Genomic DNA, 20,940 nt, shown 5'->3' with positions numbered 1-20,940 from the left:
ATTTATAAATCCCAGAGTGTCTCTCACAGTTCTTATTCACTGAAGTTCAGAATCTCAGTGAGCACTCACTTCACACTCCCTACTCAAGCTCTGAGGTAACACCTGAGAAATGTCATCCTCATTTCAATTTGCAGACTTCACAGACCTCCAATTGAGGTGCCTTGGGTGGTTGTGGAGTCTCTCTCAGCTACAGATTTCAGACGGAGCAATGTTCAAAAGGAGATTTCTCAAGTGCTGAGTGTATAACTAATGGATGGCACGGAACCAATGTGGTGAGGCATTTAACTAAAAAGGATAGGAGGGAATAGTTATGGGGAAAGATCCAGAGCCACCCTCCTTACCTAGACAGGAAACCTCCTGGCTGTCTAGAAAAGCCTAAAGCAGAAACATCTAGTCGAAAAGATCACCTTTTAGCCATCTGTACACATATGCAGAAGGGCGAATACATTGTCTGCCATACAAAACATTTCAGACCTCAATAGCTAGCTTTAATTATAGAGACAATAGTCCACAGCACCAAGCCATACCCTCCTGTATACTTTGGCCATACTATACTGGCCAAAATTTTCAAAAATAGGAGCTTAAAGTCCATAGTCCTAAATCCATATTTAGGCGCCTAAAGGCAGGATTTTCAAAAGGATCTAAGTGACTTCTGCGCACAAATCCTATTGACTTCAGTGGGACCTGTGCTCCTATTTTGAAAAAATATTGGCCACCGCATCCTTCCCTTTCATGGGTGCTTGAAGAATTTTATAGTTCTTATGTTTTAAGTTTACCTGCTGGAATCCAGAGTGGTGTGGTGGGCTCTTCCTTAGGGCCTGCACAGCTTTTGTAGGGGACTGTTGTTGCTGGGCCAGAGCTTGGACCTGTAATTGGCTTGCAGACTGGGCTGTTGCCTGAGCTGGTAAGGATGTAAGGGGTTGCTGGGAAGGTGGTACTGACTGTTGAGGTCCCTGGTTCATTGGCCCTGGTCCAGAGGGCCGCTGCTGGCTGTAAGGAATGTGGGACTGTTTCCCACCTTGCACCTGGTTTCCTGCAGAGGAGTGAGCTGTAGGTTGAAGAAAGGTTCCTGGAACAGAAACACCACCTGGGAAGGTGTAACCCGAGCTCATGGAGAAAGCCACAGGAGGAGGTATAACGTATGCTGGAGGTGGGAACCCTAGAAAACATAAAAACACACCTTTAATCATTAGGAAGCCACACGCCTTAAGAAATGCAGGATATGCATGATGGTTTTCCATTTACTGTGTTTCAGTCATGAAGACTGTAAATATGAGCTGTAATTCCACATTTGTGAGACTTTATATTTTCCCCAAATGACATCCACACACTTTCAAAAATCAGGGGAAGGGGTTTGATAATTTTATAGGGAAGTTCTATTTCTGAATTTTTTTTAGCTACCCTTCTAGTTAATGGTTATGGTCAATGGGAGAGACCCCTGAAATTTCTCCACCCTAAATTTAACCTATTTCTTTCTACTTTTTCTCCATCTCTCTTGCCTTCACCATCCTGAGATTTTCAATCTACTACTCTCCATCCCACATTCTGTCTGATACTGAATCACTGCAATGCTGAAGGGAGGACTGGCAACCTATCAAGCTGCACCCCACGCCCAGGTAGTCTCCAGTCCCTGACTTAGTTCTGTACCCACTTAGCTCTTTGGATAAACTAAGTCCTCCTTTCAGCAAGACTAAGGCTATGTCTAGACTACAGCTTCTGCCAGCATAATTTATGTTACTCGGGGGGGTGAACAAGCCACCCCCGAGTGACAAATTATGCTGGCATAAGCACTCACGTACACAGCGCTATGTCAGCAGGAGAGCTTCTCTCACTGACACAGCTTCTGCCACTTTCAGAGGTGATTTTATTACGTCACCAGGAGAGCTCTCTCCCATCAGCATAGAGTGTATTCACCACCCATGCTGCAGCTGCACAGTTGCATTGGTGCAGCTGCACCGCTGTACATGTTGACATGCCCTAACTTCTTTTCTTGCAGTTTAGATTGTTGCAGTTTGGGGAGGAAGACAAGGGACTGAAGCTGCTCCTCCCAACCCAGATTTTCAGTTGAGTCTAGTGTAAGAACTGAGGGTCCTCTTTCTCCATCCCCACTTTTGGTCACTTGGGGAAGGTGGGCTCTGCAACTGCTCATTAGGCAAGCAGCATGGAGAAAGTAAACATGATAGTGGCACTTAAAGCCACAAGATCCCTCTGTTTATGTGGGTAAAACAAAGCCCTGAGAAACAGCAGCAGCAAATCATTAAACATATTTAGACAATATATCTTAACACAAATATTAACACCACACCTTCTTCAGTGGAAACTTGGCTGTAAAGCATATAAAATATAAAAGATCAGCTATGCAATTATGAGAGTATTGTGTACAGAAACAAGTTGGGTCAGGTAATATCTTTTATTGGACCAACTTCTATTGGTGAAAGAGACAAGCTTTTGAGCTTACACAGAGCTCTTCTCCAGGTCTGGGAAAGACACTCAAGGTGTCACAGCTATCTATAAGGTGGAACAGATTGTTTAGCATAAGGAGTTAACATATTGTAAGTGACCATTCAAGATGAAATAGGCAGTTAATACTTTTGCAGTTGCAGGACAAAAGGAAGGTTACTGGGTTATAGATTGTTGTAATGAGCCAAAAATCCAGTGTTTTTATTGAGTCCATGATTTTTAGTATCTAACAAAGTATCTAACTAAGCTCCCAGGCTCATCTTTTGAATACTTCACTCCTAAGTGAAGCAGCTTTGCTTAAAATCCTGTTTTACTCAGTTTGTCATATTATAAGTAAATACAAGAGCAGACTACAGCAGTTTCATATTATAAAGTTAGAAGCTTGTCCTTCAACCACAAAACCTAAGTGATGTGCTATATTTGCATGTAAACCATACAGACATCATGGCATTGAACGTAATTCCAAAATATAACGAACCCTATTTATCTCACTTTTCAGTTCAACTACAACCTCTGGTTATTATGCTTTAAGTCAGGTCCATAACCTGAAATGATTATTTTACTAAAACTGTTGCTGCCTTGAGGGGCTTCAATAGATCTTTCATCACATGAATTTCTATGCAGTTAGTAGTAAGTGCTGCTTCAGATGAGAATCAGCTGATTTACCTGGCCGACTGGGAAGAGGAGGGAAGGCTCCTGGGTGATGAATGGGGATGAACTGGGAGTTGCTTGCCTGGCTTGGAGTCTGAGTTACTGGTGTTTTCCTGGCTTCGGACACTGGAGTTTTCCGCATCTCAGTCTGAGATTTTACCTATATCAAAAGAAATCACACAAAAATAGTTAGATTTTTTGTCAGCCATCTACATCATCTCAGCTCTGAAATGGAAGGCCCAGACAGAGATATATTCACTTTGTCCAGATAGTCGGAGGGGAAGAATGATCCAAGTAGTTAGGGCATGAGGACTTGGGAGATCCACAAGCTTCCTGTGCAATCTTCTGCAAGTCACTTAGCCTGTCTGTGCCTCAGCTCCCGGTCTGTAAAATAGGGATAGTAGTACTTCCCTACTTCACAGTGTATAAGAACAAATGCAGTCTGGAAAAGAAGCTGCAGCAAGACTTCTCCCAGTGTATTGCTCCAGCCCAAATTATGCAGAATATATGCAAGGCCCTACATTTTATGCAGCACATTTGACCCAAATTATTTAAAAGGACCCTCAAGTGGTCCTCGCGACAAGCCTCCCTACCCGAACACCAGTACTCTACCACTTACTACTCAGCCCCATCCAGCACAGTATCTTGCGTTATTGGGTATTAAATTCAATTCTATGCTGCCCCCACATTTTCAGGTAGTCAAAGGTTTTGTACTGCATGATGAACATTTAGATTTGGGGAAACAATTATGTAGCAGATTCAAAAAATAATGCAAGAAACTAAGGGACTGAATAACTACTTTATACACAGGGCCTTGAGTATGTGTAATGTGCATTAAAATGCACATTACAATGTCTAGCCACTCACTTCCTCATTCTCATGCAATACAAAGTTCATAAATCATAAGGCTGTAACACAAGGGCCTATAGGACACAAGCCTGTATGATAATAAAGCTTCGCATAACTAAGGCCTAGGCATAAAATGTTGATATAGGTAGTTACTGGGTAAGTTGTCTTTAATTGACAGTTTGACCTTAAGTCCCAAGATAAGTATTACAGTAAATGAGAGTGGTAGGTGATGGGAAAAAGTGAAGTGAGGTACCACAAAAGTATATTTTTGGAATTTTAGGGAAATTTAAAAGGACGCTGAGCTTAACCGAAACTAACATGTACTAACTGCAGATGTACCATGGCAACTAATTGACAAATGCTAATGAGCATAACATAAGAGACTAATTGAGCGATTGAAGACAGGGACTCCAATTTTATTGAGAGTAGAAGTACCTATAAGGGAAAAGGTTAAAACCATCACTGGATATAGATTTAGTTGGGGATTGGTCCTGCTTTGAGCAGGGGGTTGGACTAGATGACCTCCCTGAGGTCCCTTCCAACCCTGATATTCTATGACTTTATGATATGCATAAGATACGATGGGCGTTAGCATAACACCCTATACAAGTTAAGACCCAGCCTGAGGGCAGTTGAACATGTTGAATGTGTTGATTTGACAACCACACGCAGATCACCTCATCTATTCCAGGGCTCCCCACAAGAGATGATGCGAATATGTAAGTGCTAGCCATTTTGTATTGGCTCTATCTCCTTTGTGTATTACAGGGCTTGTGATCTTGTTTGTTTAGCAAATAAATTTTACTAGACAGAAAACATGCAGAATTGTGTTTCTTGTATGCTCCTCAAGTTCCTCGTTCTACTGGCAATTCTATTACTGTGCCCGATTTGGAAGCAGACCCCTTTCAAATTATTGTATAATATCTATATGAAAATAAGTACCCCCTTAGCAATCAGGCAATAGAAGCATTTGAATAGCCCCAAAGTATTTTCCATAAAATGAAAATTAAAACATCAGTGTTGTACAAAAGTTCTGAAGGTGACCTGCAGAAAAGGGGTCTTCTGTCCTGTTTTATTTCTTTATGTAGTGAAGTAGGCTTTGAAGTTTTTCAAAACAGATTTCTTCTGCTTGCAGGACTGAACTGTATTAGATTTTTAAAAATCTGATCAGATTTTGTCATTAGTTTTTAACTTTACCATTTTATAGTCTTAACTTGCTGAAGTGGATGTTTTATATTTGTTTCCTTAGGTTCCTAAATAGCAGAATTTGAGATGTTACACCGGGGGGGAGAGGAGGGGAAAATCTCTCCCCCGGCCAAAAATCTCAAAAAAAAAAAATCCAAAAACATTCACATTTTAAACTCTTATTTATGCTGAAAAAGACAGAACCTCATTATCAACCTTACTGTGAGGAAGCCATAAACTCTCAACCGAAAAGCTGATAAATTGCATATCTGCAGCCAGCATCACCTTCTGATCTACTGAATTTCCACAAGTCAAGAAAGACTGATTATTTTCACCAGGCTATCCTCCTTCAGGGTTTGAAGTCAACTTTGGTCTTCAGTCACTAAGGTGACTTTGGAAAATTACACCCGTAAGTGCCTAAATATGGATTTAGGTGCCTAATTTTATACCTCTATTTTTGAAAGCTGTAGCCTATGTGTATTTAAAAAGTTAATAGCTTTGTTAGTGTTGAAAGTAACTTTCTTTCAGTGACAAAATCGGAGTACAATTTTAGTCTAAGATACTGTAAACACTCATACACATGCTTAACTTTAAGCAAAAGTAATCCCATTGAAATCAAAATTCTTTATCTATCAAAGCAGATTAGAAGCGTAATTTTTTTCCTTTGCAGGTTACCTTCATAATACTATCACCTAACAGTGCCCCTCATACAGTAAATATGCTACCAGGACATGAATTTACCAGCCAGCAAGCCTATCATTTCTTCAGCATTGGTTTACACAATGTTCATGCATAAACAAAATGTCTTCGCAACATTAAGCCTGAGGCAAGTCTTTAATATAACAGTTCCACAAACCACTTAAATCACTAACACAATAAGTAGCTGCATCGACTGATCGATCAGATCTGATTTAGAGATTATCGGGGAACCTCAGGATACTTGGAGAAAATCAGCTTTACATCAGAGACATAAGAATGGCCATACTGGGTCAGACCAAAGGTCCATCCAGCCCAGTATCCTGTCTGCCGACAGTGACCAATGCCAGGTGCCCCAGAGGGAGTGAACCTAACAGGTAATGATCTAGTGACCTCTCTCCTGCCATCCATCTCCACCCTTTGACAAACAGAGGCTAGGGACACCATTCCTTGCCCATCCTGGCTAATAGCCATTAATGAACTTAACTGGATAAATTCATGGAAGTTCTCCTTTAAACCCTGTTATAGTCCTAACCTTCACAACTTCCTCAGGCAAGGAGTTCCACAGGTTGACTGTATGCTGAGTGAAGAAGAACTTCCTTTTATTTGTTTTAAACCTGCTACCCATTAACTTCATTTGGTGGCCCCTAGTTCTTATATTATGGGAACAAGTAAATAACTTTTCCTTATTCACTTTCTGCACACCACTCATGATTTTATATACCTCTAGCATATCTCCCCCTAGTCTCCTCTTTTCCAAGCTGAAAAGTCCTAGATGCTTTAATCTCTCCTCATATGGGACCCGTTCCAAACCCTTAATCATTTTAGTTGTCCTTTTCTGAACCTTTTCTAATGCCAGTATATCTTTTTTGAGATGAGGGGACCACATCTGTACGCAGTGTTCAAGATGTGGGCGTACCATGGATTTATATAAGGGCAATAAGATATTCTCCATCTTATTCTCTATCCTTTTTTAATGATTCCTAACATCCCGTTTGCTTTTTTGACTGCCGCTGCACACTGCGAGGACGTCTTCAGAGAACTATCTATGATGACTCCAAGATCTTTCTCCTGACTAGTTGTAGCTAAATTAGCCCCCATCATATTGTATGTATAGTTGGGGTTACTTTTTCCAATATGTATTACTTTACATTTATCCACATTAAATTTCATTTGCCATTTTGTTGCACAATCACTTAGTTTTGGGAGATCTTTTTGAAGTTCTTCACAGTCTGCTTTGGTCTTAACTATCTTGAGCAGTTTAGTATCATCTGCAAACTTTGCCACCTCACTGTTTACCCCTTTCTCCAGATCATTTATGAATAAGTTGAATAGGATTGATCCTAGGACTGACCCTTGGGGAACACCACTAGTTACCCCTCTCTATTCTGAAAATTTATTTATTTCTACCCTTTGTTCCCGGTCTTTTAACCAGTTCTCAGGCCATGAAAGGATCTTCCCTCTTATCCCATGACAACTTAAATTTATGCAACAGCCTTTGGTGAGGGACCTTGTCAAAGGCTTTCTGGAAATCCAAGTATACTATGTCCACTGGATCCCCCTTGTCCACATGTTTGTTGACCCCCTCAAAGAACTCTAATAGATTAGTAAGACATGATCTCCCTTTACAGAAAATTGTTGCGCAAAGGTCAACATGGTTATGTTCTTCTATGTGTCTGACAATTTTATTCTTCACTATTGTTTCAGCTAATTTGCCTGGTACTGACGTTAGACTTACCAGTCTGTAATTGCCAGGATCACCTCTAGAGCCCTTCTTAAATATTGGCGTTACATTAGCTATTTTCCAGTCATTGGGTACAGTAGCTGATTTAAAGAACAGGTGACAAACCACAGTTACTAGTTCCGCAATTTCACATCTGAGTTTTCAGAACTCTTGGGTGAATGCCATCTGGTCCCAGTGACTTGTTACTGTTAAGTTTCTCAATTAATTCCAAAACCTCCTCTAGTGACTTCAACCTGTGACAATTCCTCAGATTCATCACCTACAAAAGACGGCTCAGGTTTGGGAATCTCCCTAACATCCTCAGCCGCAAAGACTGAAGCAAAGAATTAATTTGGTTTCTCTGAGATGACTTTATTGTTTTTAAGTGCTCCTTTTGTATCTCAAGCGTCCATTCCACCACGTGTGTTCTTCCCTAAGAAAATCTCCTCTACACTTTCTACTGCCCTATTGGATTCATTGTTCCCAGGGGAGATAACATGATCTAGTGCTCAGAGCAGGATTCAGGGAATCAGTCTATTGCAGACGATCATACTCTCTGTGCCACTGAGCAAACATTTCCCTCATCTGTGAAATGGAAAAAATTACCTTTGAGAAAGTTATACAATTAGGTGCTATTAAATTTGAAGTATTATTTATCCTAAACACATTGGGCCATATCCTGTGCCTTGGCTTCATCCCCCTTGTACTGCTCTAGCTTGCAAAGGAGATGGAATGCTGACTGAACAGGGAAGCTGGAGTGTCCCTTCAACATAAGGCTTAGCTGGCTCCACAAATCTCCGTTGCCTGGACAGTTGTCTGCAGCCAGAAATCTGGCTAATATTCAATACACCAGTGTTCAAACTGCTCTAGGAAGCACAATGTACTTCCATAGTTTCTCTTAAACTACCCAACAGCACAGTAAATACAGCAATTCACTATCAGGAATGAAACAACATTAGACTCTACCCAGAGAGCAGAGCCAAATTCAGGAGCCAATATAAGTTACACCTTTTTCCAGCCTATCTGTGAGTTATTAACTAGCCTCTCTTCCACTTCTAGTTGGATACATAGGCCAAAGGTGGAAGTGACTCGTAAGATGGTATACGGTAGATTCCGCTTAATAGCAATCCTGATGTTAGCAACTTCTAGTTAATGGTTCCCAGCAAAATGTTGCCAGTTCCATTCACATTAACATTATATACACACAAAAAGCATGAAAAAATACCTCCTCCCACCCCACTCTCCTGCTGCTAATAGCTTATCTAAAGTGATCACTCTCCTTACAATGTGTATGATACAATGTGTATGATAATCAAGTTGGGCCATTTCCAGCACAACTTGATCATCATACACATTGTAAGGAGAGTGATCACTTTAGATAAGCTATTACCAGCAGGAGAGTGGGGTGGGAGGAGGTATTTTTTCATGCTTTTTGTGTGTATATAATAAGATCTTCTACACTTTCCACAGTATGCATCCGATGAAGTGAGCTGTAGCTCACGAAAGCTTATGCTCAAATAAATTGGTTAGTCTCCAAGGTGCCACAAGTACTCCTTTTCTTTTTGCGAATACAGACTAACATGGCTGTTACTCTGAAACCTGTCATTAACATCATTGTTAATGGGATCTGGATATTGGCAACGGCACGCCGCTTATTAGCGCCCATCCCTTATTTTGAAGAAAGGCCCATCGCAGGCAGATTTGCAAGGCTGCAGCCAGGAAAGGAAGTGGTGGGACAGCCTTTCCCTGCTTGCAGCCCCACAAAGCTGCCTGCTGCCAGTGCTCAGCCCATCCCAGTTCTTCCTTCAGGGCCTGCAGCCCAGCAAACCTCCCTGCACACAGGGACTGTACAGGTATGGGGCTGTGGATGGGCAGGGAGGTTGTGGGTAGGACAACAACAGGGAGAGGAGCTGCATCCCGGATGTTACCGTGGCACAGTACCTCTCCTTGTGCCTTGCCAGGGCACTGCATACCACGAAGAAAGCACTGGGATGTACTGAGCCCTGACCCTTGGAGAGTGTAGAGAGACAGGTATGGTGAAGCCCCATGAGCCCCTCAGCACCTCTGCTCCCCATAGAAAGTCCCAACATCCAGACTGCAGCTGCCTTGCCACAGTCAGGTTTGCACGGCTACATCCAGAAAAGGCATGTCCCAACGCTTTCTTCCCTGGCTGCTGCTTTCCAAATCTGCCTTCCGCTTATTAGCAACACTCTGATAATAACAGGTTTCAGAGTAGCAGCCATATTAGTCTGTATACGCAAAAAGAAAAGGAGGACTTGTGGCACTTTAGAGACGAACCAATTTATTTGAGCATAAGCTTCCGTGAGCTATAGCTCACTTCATTGGATGTATGATGATGTATGATGTCTAATAATAGCATCTTTTTGCTAGCAACCGAAAAGTTACTAATAAGCGCAATCTACTGTGCTACGTGAGCAAACAACTCCTTACACCCTCCTATTTTACCTGCTACACCCCCCTTTTCCAGGGTTTCCACACTAGTTATTGTACACCAACTTTGCTTTCCTTAGATTGAGTGGGCCAGGAGTCAAAAGTATAGGGTAAAAGCACACGCACGACCACATTTCACAGTCCGTGACATGTTTTTCATGGCTGTGAATTTGGTAGGGCCCTAGTTACAAGTAATGCAGTATAAGTTACATGATGGTAAGCTGATGAGAGTCTAGATCATGGGTGGGCAAACTATGGCCTGCGGGATTGCCACCCCCATGGCACTGCAGACCCCGAGCAGATCCCGGAAGCGGCCAGCACCACATCCCTGTGGCCACTGGAGATGTGGAGGCAGAGGGCTCCGTGCACTGCCCTCACCTGCAGGCACCTCCCCCCACAGCTCCCATCCTGGAGCCGCTCCAGGTAAGCGGTGCCAGGCCGGAGCCTGCACCCTGAACCCCTCCTGCACCCCGCTCCCCAACCCCCTACCCTAAGCCCCCTGCTGCACCTCTCCTGTACCCCAAACCCCTGCCCTGAGCCCCCTCCCACACTCTGCACCCCCGCTCCTCCCCAACCCCTTGCCTTGAGCCCCTTCCTGCACTCTGCACCCCCTCCCACAGCCCGCACTCCCTCCCGCGCCCCAACCCTCTGCCCCAGCCCTACATTCAAGGCAAGTTTGTTTACATTTGCGGAAGATAATGTCACCTGCTTCTTGTTTATTATGTCACCCGAAAGTGAGAACAGGCATTCACATGGCACTATCATAGTTGGCATCGCAAGATATTTACGTGCCAGATGCACTAAAGAGTCATATGTCCCTTTATGCTTTGCCCACCATTTCAGAGGACATGCATCCATGCTGATGAGTTCTGCTCAATAACTATTCAAAGCAGTGCAGACTCACACACTTTCGTTTTCATCATCTGAGTCAGATGCCACCAACAAAGGTTGATTTTCTTTTTTGGTGGTTCGGGTTCTGTAGTGTCCACATTGGAGTGCTGCTCTTTTAAGATTTCTGAAAACATGCTCCACACCTCATCTCTCAGATTTTGGAAGGCACTTCAGATTCTTAAACCTTGGGTTGAATGCTGTAGCTATCTCTAGAAATCTCACATTTGGTACCTTCTTTGCATTTTGTGAAATCTGCAGTAAAAGTGTTCTTAAATTGAACAACATGTGCTGGGTCATCATCCGAGACTGCTATAACATGAAATACATGGCAGAATGCAGGTAAAACAGAGCAGGAGACTTGGAATTCTCCCCCAAGGAGTTAAGTTACAAATTTAATTAGTGCATTCATTTATTTTAAGAGCATCATCGGCATGGAAGCATGTCCTCTGGAATGGTGGCGGAAGCATGAAAGGGCACACTAATGTTTAGCATACCTGACACAGAAATACCTAGCAATGCCAGCTACAATAGTATCATGTGAACACCTGTTCTGATTTTCAGGTGACACTGTAAATAAGAAGTGGGCAACATAGTCTCCCGTAAATGTAAACGAACTTATTTGTCTTAATGAGTGGCTGAACAAGAAGTAGGACTGAGTGAGGACTTACAGGCTCTAAAGTTTTACATTGTTTTGTTTTTGAGTGTAGTTATGTAACAAAAAAAATCTACATTTGTAAGTTCAACTTTCAAGATAAAGAGATTGCACTACAGTACTTGTATGAGGTGAATTGAGAAATACTATCTTTTGTTTATCATTTTTACAGTGCAAATATTTGTAATAAAAATAATAAGGTGAGCACTGTACACTTTATATTCTGTGTTGTAATAGAAATCAAACGTGAAAATGTAGAAAAAATCCAAAATATTTAACACATTTCAATTGGTATTCTATTGTTTAATAGTGCAATTAAAACTGTGATTAATCCCAATTAATTTTTTTGAGTTAATTGCTTGAGTTAACTGCAATTAATCGACAGCCCTAGTAAAAACGTATGATGCTAAAGTAAACAGGCCTTTGTATAGTAGAGGAGCTGATCTGTTAAGTCAGAAGTGTCATTTTTAACTAGTGACTTTTCAGTGTAGAACTACAATTTAAGGTACATAGCACCCTCCATTACCTCCCTTCCCTCAAGGGTAAACTTGTAAGGAAATGCCATGAATCACTTTTATATCTGGTCCCTAAATAAGGCCTGTTGCTGTTCTTCAACTAACAACTACTGGCATAGCAGTAGCACCTAGGACCTCAGTCACGGCTCCTTTCAGCTAGATGCTGCACATAAAAAAAGACAATCCCTGCTCCAAAGAGCTTACCGTCTAACAAAACGGCAAGCGACAGACTCTGTACTCAGAATCTGAATGCCTTACCTGCACTGCCACATTCTGCTTTCCTGCCTCCTGCATCTTCTCCAAGCTGCATTTCTTGGTTTCATTCTTTCTCTTGTTGTCTTTCTTTCCATCATTTTTAGTGGCTGCTATTCCTTTGCTATAGTCCCGTCTTTCCCTACCCACATCTTTAGGTGGATAGATTCGCCCTTGCTCTCGGTTTACCTCTCGTGGTTTAATGTTCTCTTTGAATGTGACCATTGGTTTCTCCCCAGTGTCACAGTTGCTAAGATTTCTGCCAGTGGACAGAACTGATTTGAGTCCTGGGCTCCCATCTGTAGACAGTGGCTCTGCAATGGATGTTTCCTGTAGGACGAGACTCTCTTTGGCTTCACTAGGGTCCTCTAGCAACAACTCTGGGATTTCTGTCAAAAACAACAGTTTTCCTACTTCGTTTTCACACTGAATCAGCCTAAAAAAAGAAAAAGGTACTGAATAGCATGTAGTAGTCCTTTTAGCCATGTAGCCCATCTTCCCAGGCTATAATAATGGCATGACATACGCAACGAGCCAGCACACAGCACACTAACCCCCCAGCCTCAGTACTAACTCCATATAACAAATTACATTATACCTTCCAGGCTGCTGGCACTCTTCAATATGCACACACACCCACCATTGCCCAGTCTCTACGACTTCACATACTATTGCCAGTATTGTTATTTAATTGTACCACAGTAGTACTCAGAGGTCCCATTGTACTAGATGCTTTACTACCATGTAGGAAGATACAATCCCTGCCCCAAACAGGTAAATCTCAGGAACTGTGTATTCCTACAAGTTTCACGAATGCTCATTATCAGATCCATGCATTCGCACATTGTCTTTTGTCACTACCACAGTACAAAACATTAACTTACATATGTAGTGTTCTACAATACACTAATGCAACATATCAACATTACCACTCAAAACTAAATCTCTGGCACCTGTCAATGCTACTAAGCTTTACAGCAAGAACAATATACAAACAGGAGTGAGAGAGATAGCACCTGCGTAGATACCTTGGCTGGTTGTCAGCAATCCATTTTCCTGTGAAGATCAGTCGTTGCTGCCGTACCCGTCGCTGCAGCCCTTCTTTGTCTCCTGTAATCCCCTGGTGGCCTTTGGAGAAATCCAAGTTCCTAATGTTGACGTAAACAAAGAATGGAAAATAAAATTAATCTCAGTTGCCTCTTGTACCGTAAAGGCAAATGGAGGCTTGCAAAAAGGACTATGAATTGTACAGAAAGTCTATTGCAGGTTTCATTTTCAGCAGGATTTAATAACCTAAATACAGGTTTCAGATGCACCCGATGAAGTGAGCTGTAGCTCACAAAAGCTTATGCTCAAATAAATTTGTTAGTCTCGAAGGTGCCACAAGTCCTCCTTTTCTTTTAACCTAAATACAGTTATAGATATCGGAATTGTATTTTCAGTTATATTACTTTATTAAAGAAGGTCTACATTAAGCAAGTAAACTAGTGACGTCAAGTCCTTTATGACATGACAAAAGGGTGCATGATATTAGGAAACGCTCTCATATTAATTAAGACCAAAATTAAAGGTTAACAGTAAGCAAATGGATTTAAACCAAGGTTTCTCCCTCACTAGCCATCTCCTCCTTGCTTTGGTAGTGAAGTCATAGTGCTATTAGTACTCTGATGCTACGGAAATTATTCAGATGTCAAGTATAGGCGAACTACTTTGCTACAGGATCAAGCCGAAGAACAACTTAGGATCAGAGGGAGAAAATCCCACAACTTCAACAGCAGCAAAGGAAACACAAGGGCCAAGTAGTTTTTTTTTTTTTTTTTCATATAAATATATTCCTTTCCCAAGTTCTCAGTGTGAGTTCTCCTTTAAGATAGTCACTGTTTTCAAAGCTGGGTTGAAGGCTATTGAAGGAAAAATGCAAAAAGGCAAATTTAAAAATTAAAGCCAGAAAAAAGAACCCCATCCATGTTTCAAGTTTTAGTATATTTTATATACAAATGTGTTCAAATAAATGGAACTTCCCCTTCCTCAAAAATGTTACTCCTGTGATACTGGACATGGACTCCAGTTCATCACAAAACTAGAGAGATAGGAGTCCTGCATGCAGACCACTTTTTACTTATTAAAATTGTTTGTAAGGAGATCTACATTCATCTGTACTTGCTCTGAAAATAGGGTTAGTGCAGAACATCAGTATCTCCCTACCACAAAGTCTTCCGCTCAGTACTTCACCACCAGTATGGGTAAAAAGAACAGGAGTACTTGTGGCACCTTAGAGAATAACAAATTTATTAAAGCACAAGCTTTCGTGGGCTACAGCCCATTTCATCGGATGCATAGAATGGTACATATAGTAAGAAGAAATATATATACACACACACACAGATAAGCTGGAAGTTGCCATACAAACTGTGATAAGCTAATTAGTTAAGATGAGCATTCTCTGCAGGAGAAAAAAAACTTTTGTAGTGATAATCAAGATGGCCCATTTAGACAGTTGACAAGAAGGTGTGAGAATACTTAACATGGAGAAATAGATTCAATATGTGTAGTGACCCAGCCACTCCCAGTCTCTATTCAAACCCAAGTTTGTGGTATCTAGTTTGCATATTAATTCAAGCTCAGCAGTTTCTCATTGGAGTCTGTTTTTGAAGCTTTTCTGTTGCAAAATTGCCACCCTTAAATCTTTTACTGAGTGGCCAGAGAGGTTGAAGTGTTCTCCTACCGGTTTTTGAACATTATGATTCCTGATGTCAGATTTGTGTCCATTTATTCTTTTGCGTAGAGACTGTCCGGTTTGGCCAATGTACATGGCAGAGGGGCATTGCTGGCACATGATGGCATATATCACATTGTAGATGTGCAGGTGAACGAGCCCCTGATGGCGTGGCTAATGTGATTAGGTCCTATGATCGTGTCACTTGAATAAATATGTGGACAGAGTTGGCATCGGGCTGTGTAACAGGAATAGGTTCCTGGGTTAGTGTTTTTGTTGTGTGGTGTGCTGGAGAGTATTTGCTTCAGGTTGGGGGGCTGTCTGTAAACAAGGACTGGTCTGTCTCCCAAGATCTGTGAGAGTGAGGGATCATTTTTCAGGATAGGTTGTAAATATTTGATGATGCACTGGAGAGGTTTTAGTTGGGGGCTGAAGGTGACAGCTAGTGGTGTTCTGTTATTATCTTTGTTGGGCCTGTCCTGTAGTAGGTGACTTCTGGGTACTCTTCTGGCTCTGTCAATCTATTTTTTCACTTCAGCAGGTGGGTATTGTAGTTTTAAGAATGCTTGATAGAGATCTTGTAGGTGTTTGTCTCCGTCTGAGGGATTGGAGCAAATGCGGTTTTATCTACCACTAATTAACCTCTCAGAGTTTGTATTGCAACTTCCAACTTATCTGTACGTATATATATTTCTTCTTACTATATGTTCCATTCTATGCATCCGATGAAGTGGGCTGTAGCCCACGAAAGCTTATGCTCTAATAAATTTGTTAGTCTCTAACGTGCCACAAGTACTCCTGTTCCTTTTGTGGATACAGAATAACACAGCTGCTACTCTGAAACCTGTCAGTATGGGTAAAGCATCCTTCAGCTGCCACTCACCTGAATGAGGGTCTCAGAGCCAAGAATCCCTGCAACTCAAACTCCTCTGGAAGTGGGGTAGCTGGTGAACAATCAAGAAAGAATATCAGTAAACAAGGCCTGGAATATGCTGCACCAGTAAGGTTATGGATATCCAGTCACCACATACAGTACAGCTCACACTACTAGATAAATGCTGTACTACTCATGCTGTGGGATCTACAGAAAGTGAAGGATAGATAAAATGAAATACAATATGCTCAGCACAGGAAAAAGCAGTTTGTAAAATATTCATATTCTAAGTGTACTAATACTAGAAGGTGCTTTATTCTACCATGATACCCCACACCAATGATGTTAGAGACACTTCCTCCCCACCTCCCGCCGCCCTTTCACAGAACACAGACTAGGAGCATCCTTACCATTAGTGCTGGAAAGATCTTCCTCATGGGGCTGGAAGCTGTTTAGCAGAGAAATCAGCCATGGCCAAATGCTACAAATCAAAAGAAGATAGTTTCCACTTGTCATGGTATGTCTGAACTGGAATTCTACTCATTGTACCAATTCAATATGGAGACCTATGACAGAGTTGAAATCCAACTCAGCCCAACTGCTTCCAAGAATGGATAAAATCAAGATTTTTGGCATCCCTCCCTTACTGCAACTAGTCAGGAGCCCTTATTCTCCTTAACAAAGTGAACTCCTTCTGCAATGAAATGATATTTTTTCAGTGCTGTCAAGGGAAGGATAGAATTTTGAGATGCAAGGAAAATGCTTTCAAAAGGTGGTCTGAGATAACCAAAGAACCCAGTTTCCTGTCACCAAATTCAGGAAGTATGGCAGGTGCATTTACCAGCTAGAGAGAAACAAACCACAGGTGTCACTTGATTTTAAAATATTATACTAGGGGAATGAGTTCACAGCCTTTGTTTGTAGTTCGTACTTTCCAATTCAAAGCTGACTGTTCTCAAGAGAATATATCTGAAAATCAGTTCAGAGACAAAATGCTTCCGTAAGATATAGTTAGGGTTAGGCAGACTCATTACTTCTAAAAACCTTAACAGAATATTGTAGTTCTAGAAGTAGATGTTGGAACACCACAAGTCCTAAGTTCAGGTTGGATTTAAGTTGAACACTAAACTACCTTCACTCTAAATGCATGCCCTGCTAAAGTTGGTGCAATGACTGGAAATACTTTGCATAGACACCACTCTGTTTTGATGTCAAATCTGAAGGACTACTCTATGGGGCACGTATAAGGTGAGGCAATTGTTAGAGAATGAAATAAAGTACTCTGATTTTACAACAAAGGGGGAAATAGTGTATATCCGTCTATCGATGGATAGTCAAGTCTTATTATAGCCAAAAGGAAAATAAAAGCGTAGTGAGGTACACAAATGTGGGTATATTGGGTCCATGGCAACAGTGAGATGGAAGGGACAGACTGATTCGGCACTCTGCGGAATGCCTTTATTCTCTGGGGCCCTAACAGTTTTTGCATATTTTGTTTTAAAATAAATGAAAGCATAAATTAGCGAATCTTTCAGATGTGAACCTGTGTCTGCAGACAGACAGAAAATAGTTTGAATAGAGATGTGAAATACTCCATTATCTCAATAGCATGTTAACATTTAATTGCCATCAACAGGCTTAAAATCAACCATTGATAACCATCTTGCTACTTGTTTTGCAAGCACATGGTACTCTGGGATTGCTAGATGAACTTGAATGGAGCACAGTACTATTACACTTCCCAACCCTCCAAATCTGACTCATGGTGAGATATGAAAATATACAGTAGTGGTGGAAATGGAAGAAGGTGGAGAAAAGTTCTGATGGGTAAGACACAGGCATATTCCAGGAGTATGAATTCTAGTTGGGTCTGTGGCAAAACAGAGGACTTCTATATAGCGAGTATAGTCTGCATTTCTGCTAGTTTATGGCTGCTTTTGTATACTATAGGGCAGGGGTGGCCAAACTTACTGACCCTCCAAGCCACATATGACAATCTTCAGAAGTTTGAGAGCCATGGCACACCTAGACGGGTCTCCAACCTGCTGAAGGCCAAGCCCTGGCAGGTGCACCCTGTGGGGCTGAAGCCCTGAGACCCCTCTCCTCACTAGACAGAAACCTCTACCCTCCCTCCCTCCCCCCTCACCCGCTGCAAGGCAGAGGGCCCAAGCTCTCCCCCACTCCCCATACATTTAAATTCAGTGAAACAATACAGGTTGAAACGAAGACCAGATAAATCAAGAATTACTCAGAGATCAGAAAATTACAAAGCCTAACCTCCTTTAAACAGAATGGTCCAGCTAAAGGAGCTTACAAAACACCATTAGCCATACTGACAGAGCCTATAGCCACCTTGAACTTGAGCAGATTGGTTAACTGAGCTTACAGCTCTGTTAGCACAGAACAATTTAGTGACTCCAGCAGATATTTGCTGACGGTTAAAAAACCTGAATAGCCTGTAAAACACATCCTGAAAAACACATCCTGCAGCATGGACTCCTATAGTAGCCATATTGGAAATAACCTGCATCTTGATCCCATCTCACATTTCACAATCTGCCTCTCGCCCCTACAACTGAGCTCAAAGATTTCTTAAAACTCTGTCTCTGCAGGCATGGTTCTGGCCTGGAGACTCCTTCCAGTTGTATGGCTCCCTTCATGGAAAAATACTTGCAAACTGGGCTACAGAAAAGGAGTTAGTATCTTTTCACTGCCAGTGTTAACCACCAAGTACAGTGTGCGCAAAAGAGCAGGGGGCTGGCACCAGTATAAAGACGAGTTATGTGTCAGATGAAGGAGAAAGTATTTCCTACTATATTCTAGGCAGTTTCACCAAACAACCCCCACGTTTTGTTGCCTCGAGGGACTGAGGCAGCGGAGCAGAGATTAAAGAACACTAATCCATTTCAAGTTTTCATTGTGCCTAATTTGTCAGGGTCCCACAGGACTTAAACTTTACAAGTGTACCAGTAATGTTTATATTGCAGTTCACTTGCCTCCTGTGACAGATCCCCTCATCTTCCCTTCCCTCTGCCAGTCAATGCCTTGGACTAACATTTATATCCTGTAGTGACTGGCATCAATTCTGTGAAAGCAACAGGCATTCTATGTCAAAGGCATGCCCAGAGCTCTCAGAATGAATCTGACCTTTTTCAGTAAATCTTAGCCATTATCTACCACATGATGAATTGAAATACAAACATGTACCCTGAAGGTAGGTCAGCCACTTTTCCTGAATGACTGCCGAGATTGGTGAATGTAAAAATGTTGATTTTCTAAGTCCATCAAATCCTTTTAGATCTAAATTACGGTAAGTAACAAACCCTCATTCTGTTTGTATGGTAGGGTGTGAGGGGAATAGAGGTGGAGAGTATAAATATCATCCGTGTAGTTCTCATCCATGATATTTGCCATACTTTCAACATGCCTTTTGAAATAAATTAATAAAAAGTCTTTACTAACAGTAGATCTCTGTTTTAGCTATTTTTGAGTCTAGTATGTGAGTGTAAAATGTTTAAAAAGAAATTAGGAGGCCTACTTAAAATAGTTTCCAAAGTGCACTGGCTGCTGTCTCATTTATATCAACAGGGAACAAACTTTTGTACAATATTTTTAAAAGAATGAAATAGACATTCTGTTAAAGTTGTCTACCAACCTGATTCTGGATAGGAAAGTGACATGCAGATATTGCAGCTTGTGGAACTGCAACAGAAAGCGGTGGCCAGAAACCTGATTGTGAAGAGCCACACACTAGAACTGGTATTTTATGGATATTTCTTTTGCTATCTGGGATTAAAGATTCCTACCCTTGGGTAATATGGTTTCAGCAGAAGAAAAATCTGTATCAGCTATTTGTTTTGTTTAAGGTAAGAGCAATGCTCCACAAGAAAAAGCACATAAACCTTCAGGGTTGAGAACTTGTGTATTTCTGCATTTTTCAGAGTACAGAAAATTCTAAATCTGCATGTAGTACAAGGATTATTTCCCCAATGAGTCCAAGAATAAGCACAGTTAAGACTGACAGAGATGTTTTCAAATAAATAGGACAGGGATACTTACAGCTTTACTATATAATAGGAAAGCCTCAGAAGTATGACTAGGTCCTTTTTCATTTGCGGACCCCTTTGGAAATCTATTGTCTGTATATACAGTTGAATTCTGTTCAGTCAGTTTTCAGTTTAAGTCTTTCATGGACCCCTTAGACCTCCGCAGACAACAGGTTGAGAACTACTGCACTAGAGTATTACAGAGATGGAGGGACACAACAGATACAGGTTTCAGGAGAACCAATGAAGGGAAAAAAGGAAAAAAAGTGTTTTTTTAATCCTAAAGGAAGCTTTTTGTTATTAGCAGTACTGTGAGAAAAACTTTAAAGAGACATGGTCAGCTTGAATATAGGGCTAGATACCTTAAGGGCCTGATTCATGCTTTCCCCCAGTTTGGGAACTCCCTTTTTAGGGCCTCTAGTTCAAGCTGTGCATTTGACAGCTCTTAGTAATTTTTACTATGGATGTAGTCACAGCGTCTCTTTGCTGAGAAAAAATAAGGTTATTTCACTAAGTTTTCAGTTATATTAATCTTAGCTATTGCTTGCAACTAATGAAAGTATAACAATCAGACCAGTGCGATCAAGTTGATGTTGCCCCTTTACTACGAGAATAGGAGCATGTAGACAAATTGAGCAAAAGTGAGGGATTTTTAAGTAGGGCTCTGTGTCCTACCTTCTCACAGCAGAATTCAGAACTTTTTACTTTGAGGGGAAAAAAGGAATAGTGCACGTTCATCTGTTCTGAGGGAAGGAGGGAAAAAGATCAAGTCTGATGAATGAAGGAGATATCATAGAATAGAATATCAGGTTTGGAAGGGACCTCAGGAGGTCATCTAGTCCAACCCCCTGCTCAAAGCAGGGCCAATCCCCAATTTTTGCCCCAGATCCCTAAATGGCCCCCTCAAGGATTGAACTCGCAACCCTGGGTTTAGCAGGCCAATGCTCAAACCACTGAGCTACCCCTCCCCCAGACAGGG

At 41.5% G+C, this 20,940-nt stretch overlaps 1 protein-coding gene across 10 annotated transcripts in view; it reads right to left on the bottom strand.

Annotated features, from left to right (window-relative positions):
• Positions 1 to 20,940, bottom strand: part of SMG7 (SMG7 nonsense mediated mRNA decay factor) — a 102,574-nt gene that overhangs the window by 11,960 nt on the left and 69,674 nt on the right. For all 10 annotated transcript variants that reach the window (XM_073356636.1, XM_073356634.1, XM_073356626.1 and 7 more), the window contains 6 exons: positions 16,326 to 16,396; positions 15,925 to 15,985; positions 13,354 to 13,473; positions 12,332 to 12,761; positions 3,127 to 3,271; positions 777 to 1,159 (listed from right to left, as the gene is read on the bottom strand). In XM_073356636.1, the coding sequence (XP_073212737.1) occupies positions 777 to 1,159; positions 3,127 to 3,271; positions 12,332 to 12,761; positions 13,354 to 13,473; positions 15,925 to 15,985; positions 16,326 to 16,396 (1,210 nt within the window). The remainder of the gene's footprint in view (positions 1 to 776; positions 1,160 to 3,126; positions 3,272 to 12,331; positions 12,762 to 13,353; positions 13,474 to 15,924; positions 15,986 to 16,325; positions 16,397 to 20,940) is intronic.

This window comes from Lepidochelys kempii, chromosome 8, assembly GCF_965140265.1.
Source record: "Lepidochelys kempii isolate rLepKem1 chromosome 8, rLepKem1.hap2, whole genome shotgun sequence".
Taxonomy (NCBI): Eukaryota; Metazoa; Chordata; order Testudines; family Cheloniidae; genus Lepidochelys; species Lepidochelys kempii.
This window is presented reverse-complemented; position numbering and strand designations above follow the sequence as displayed.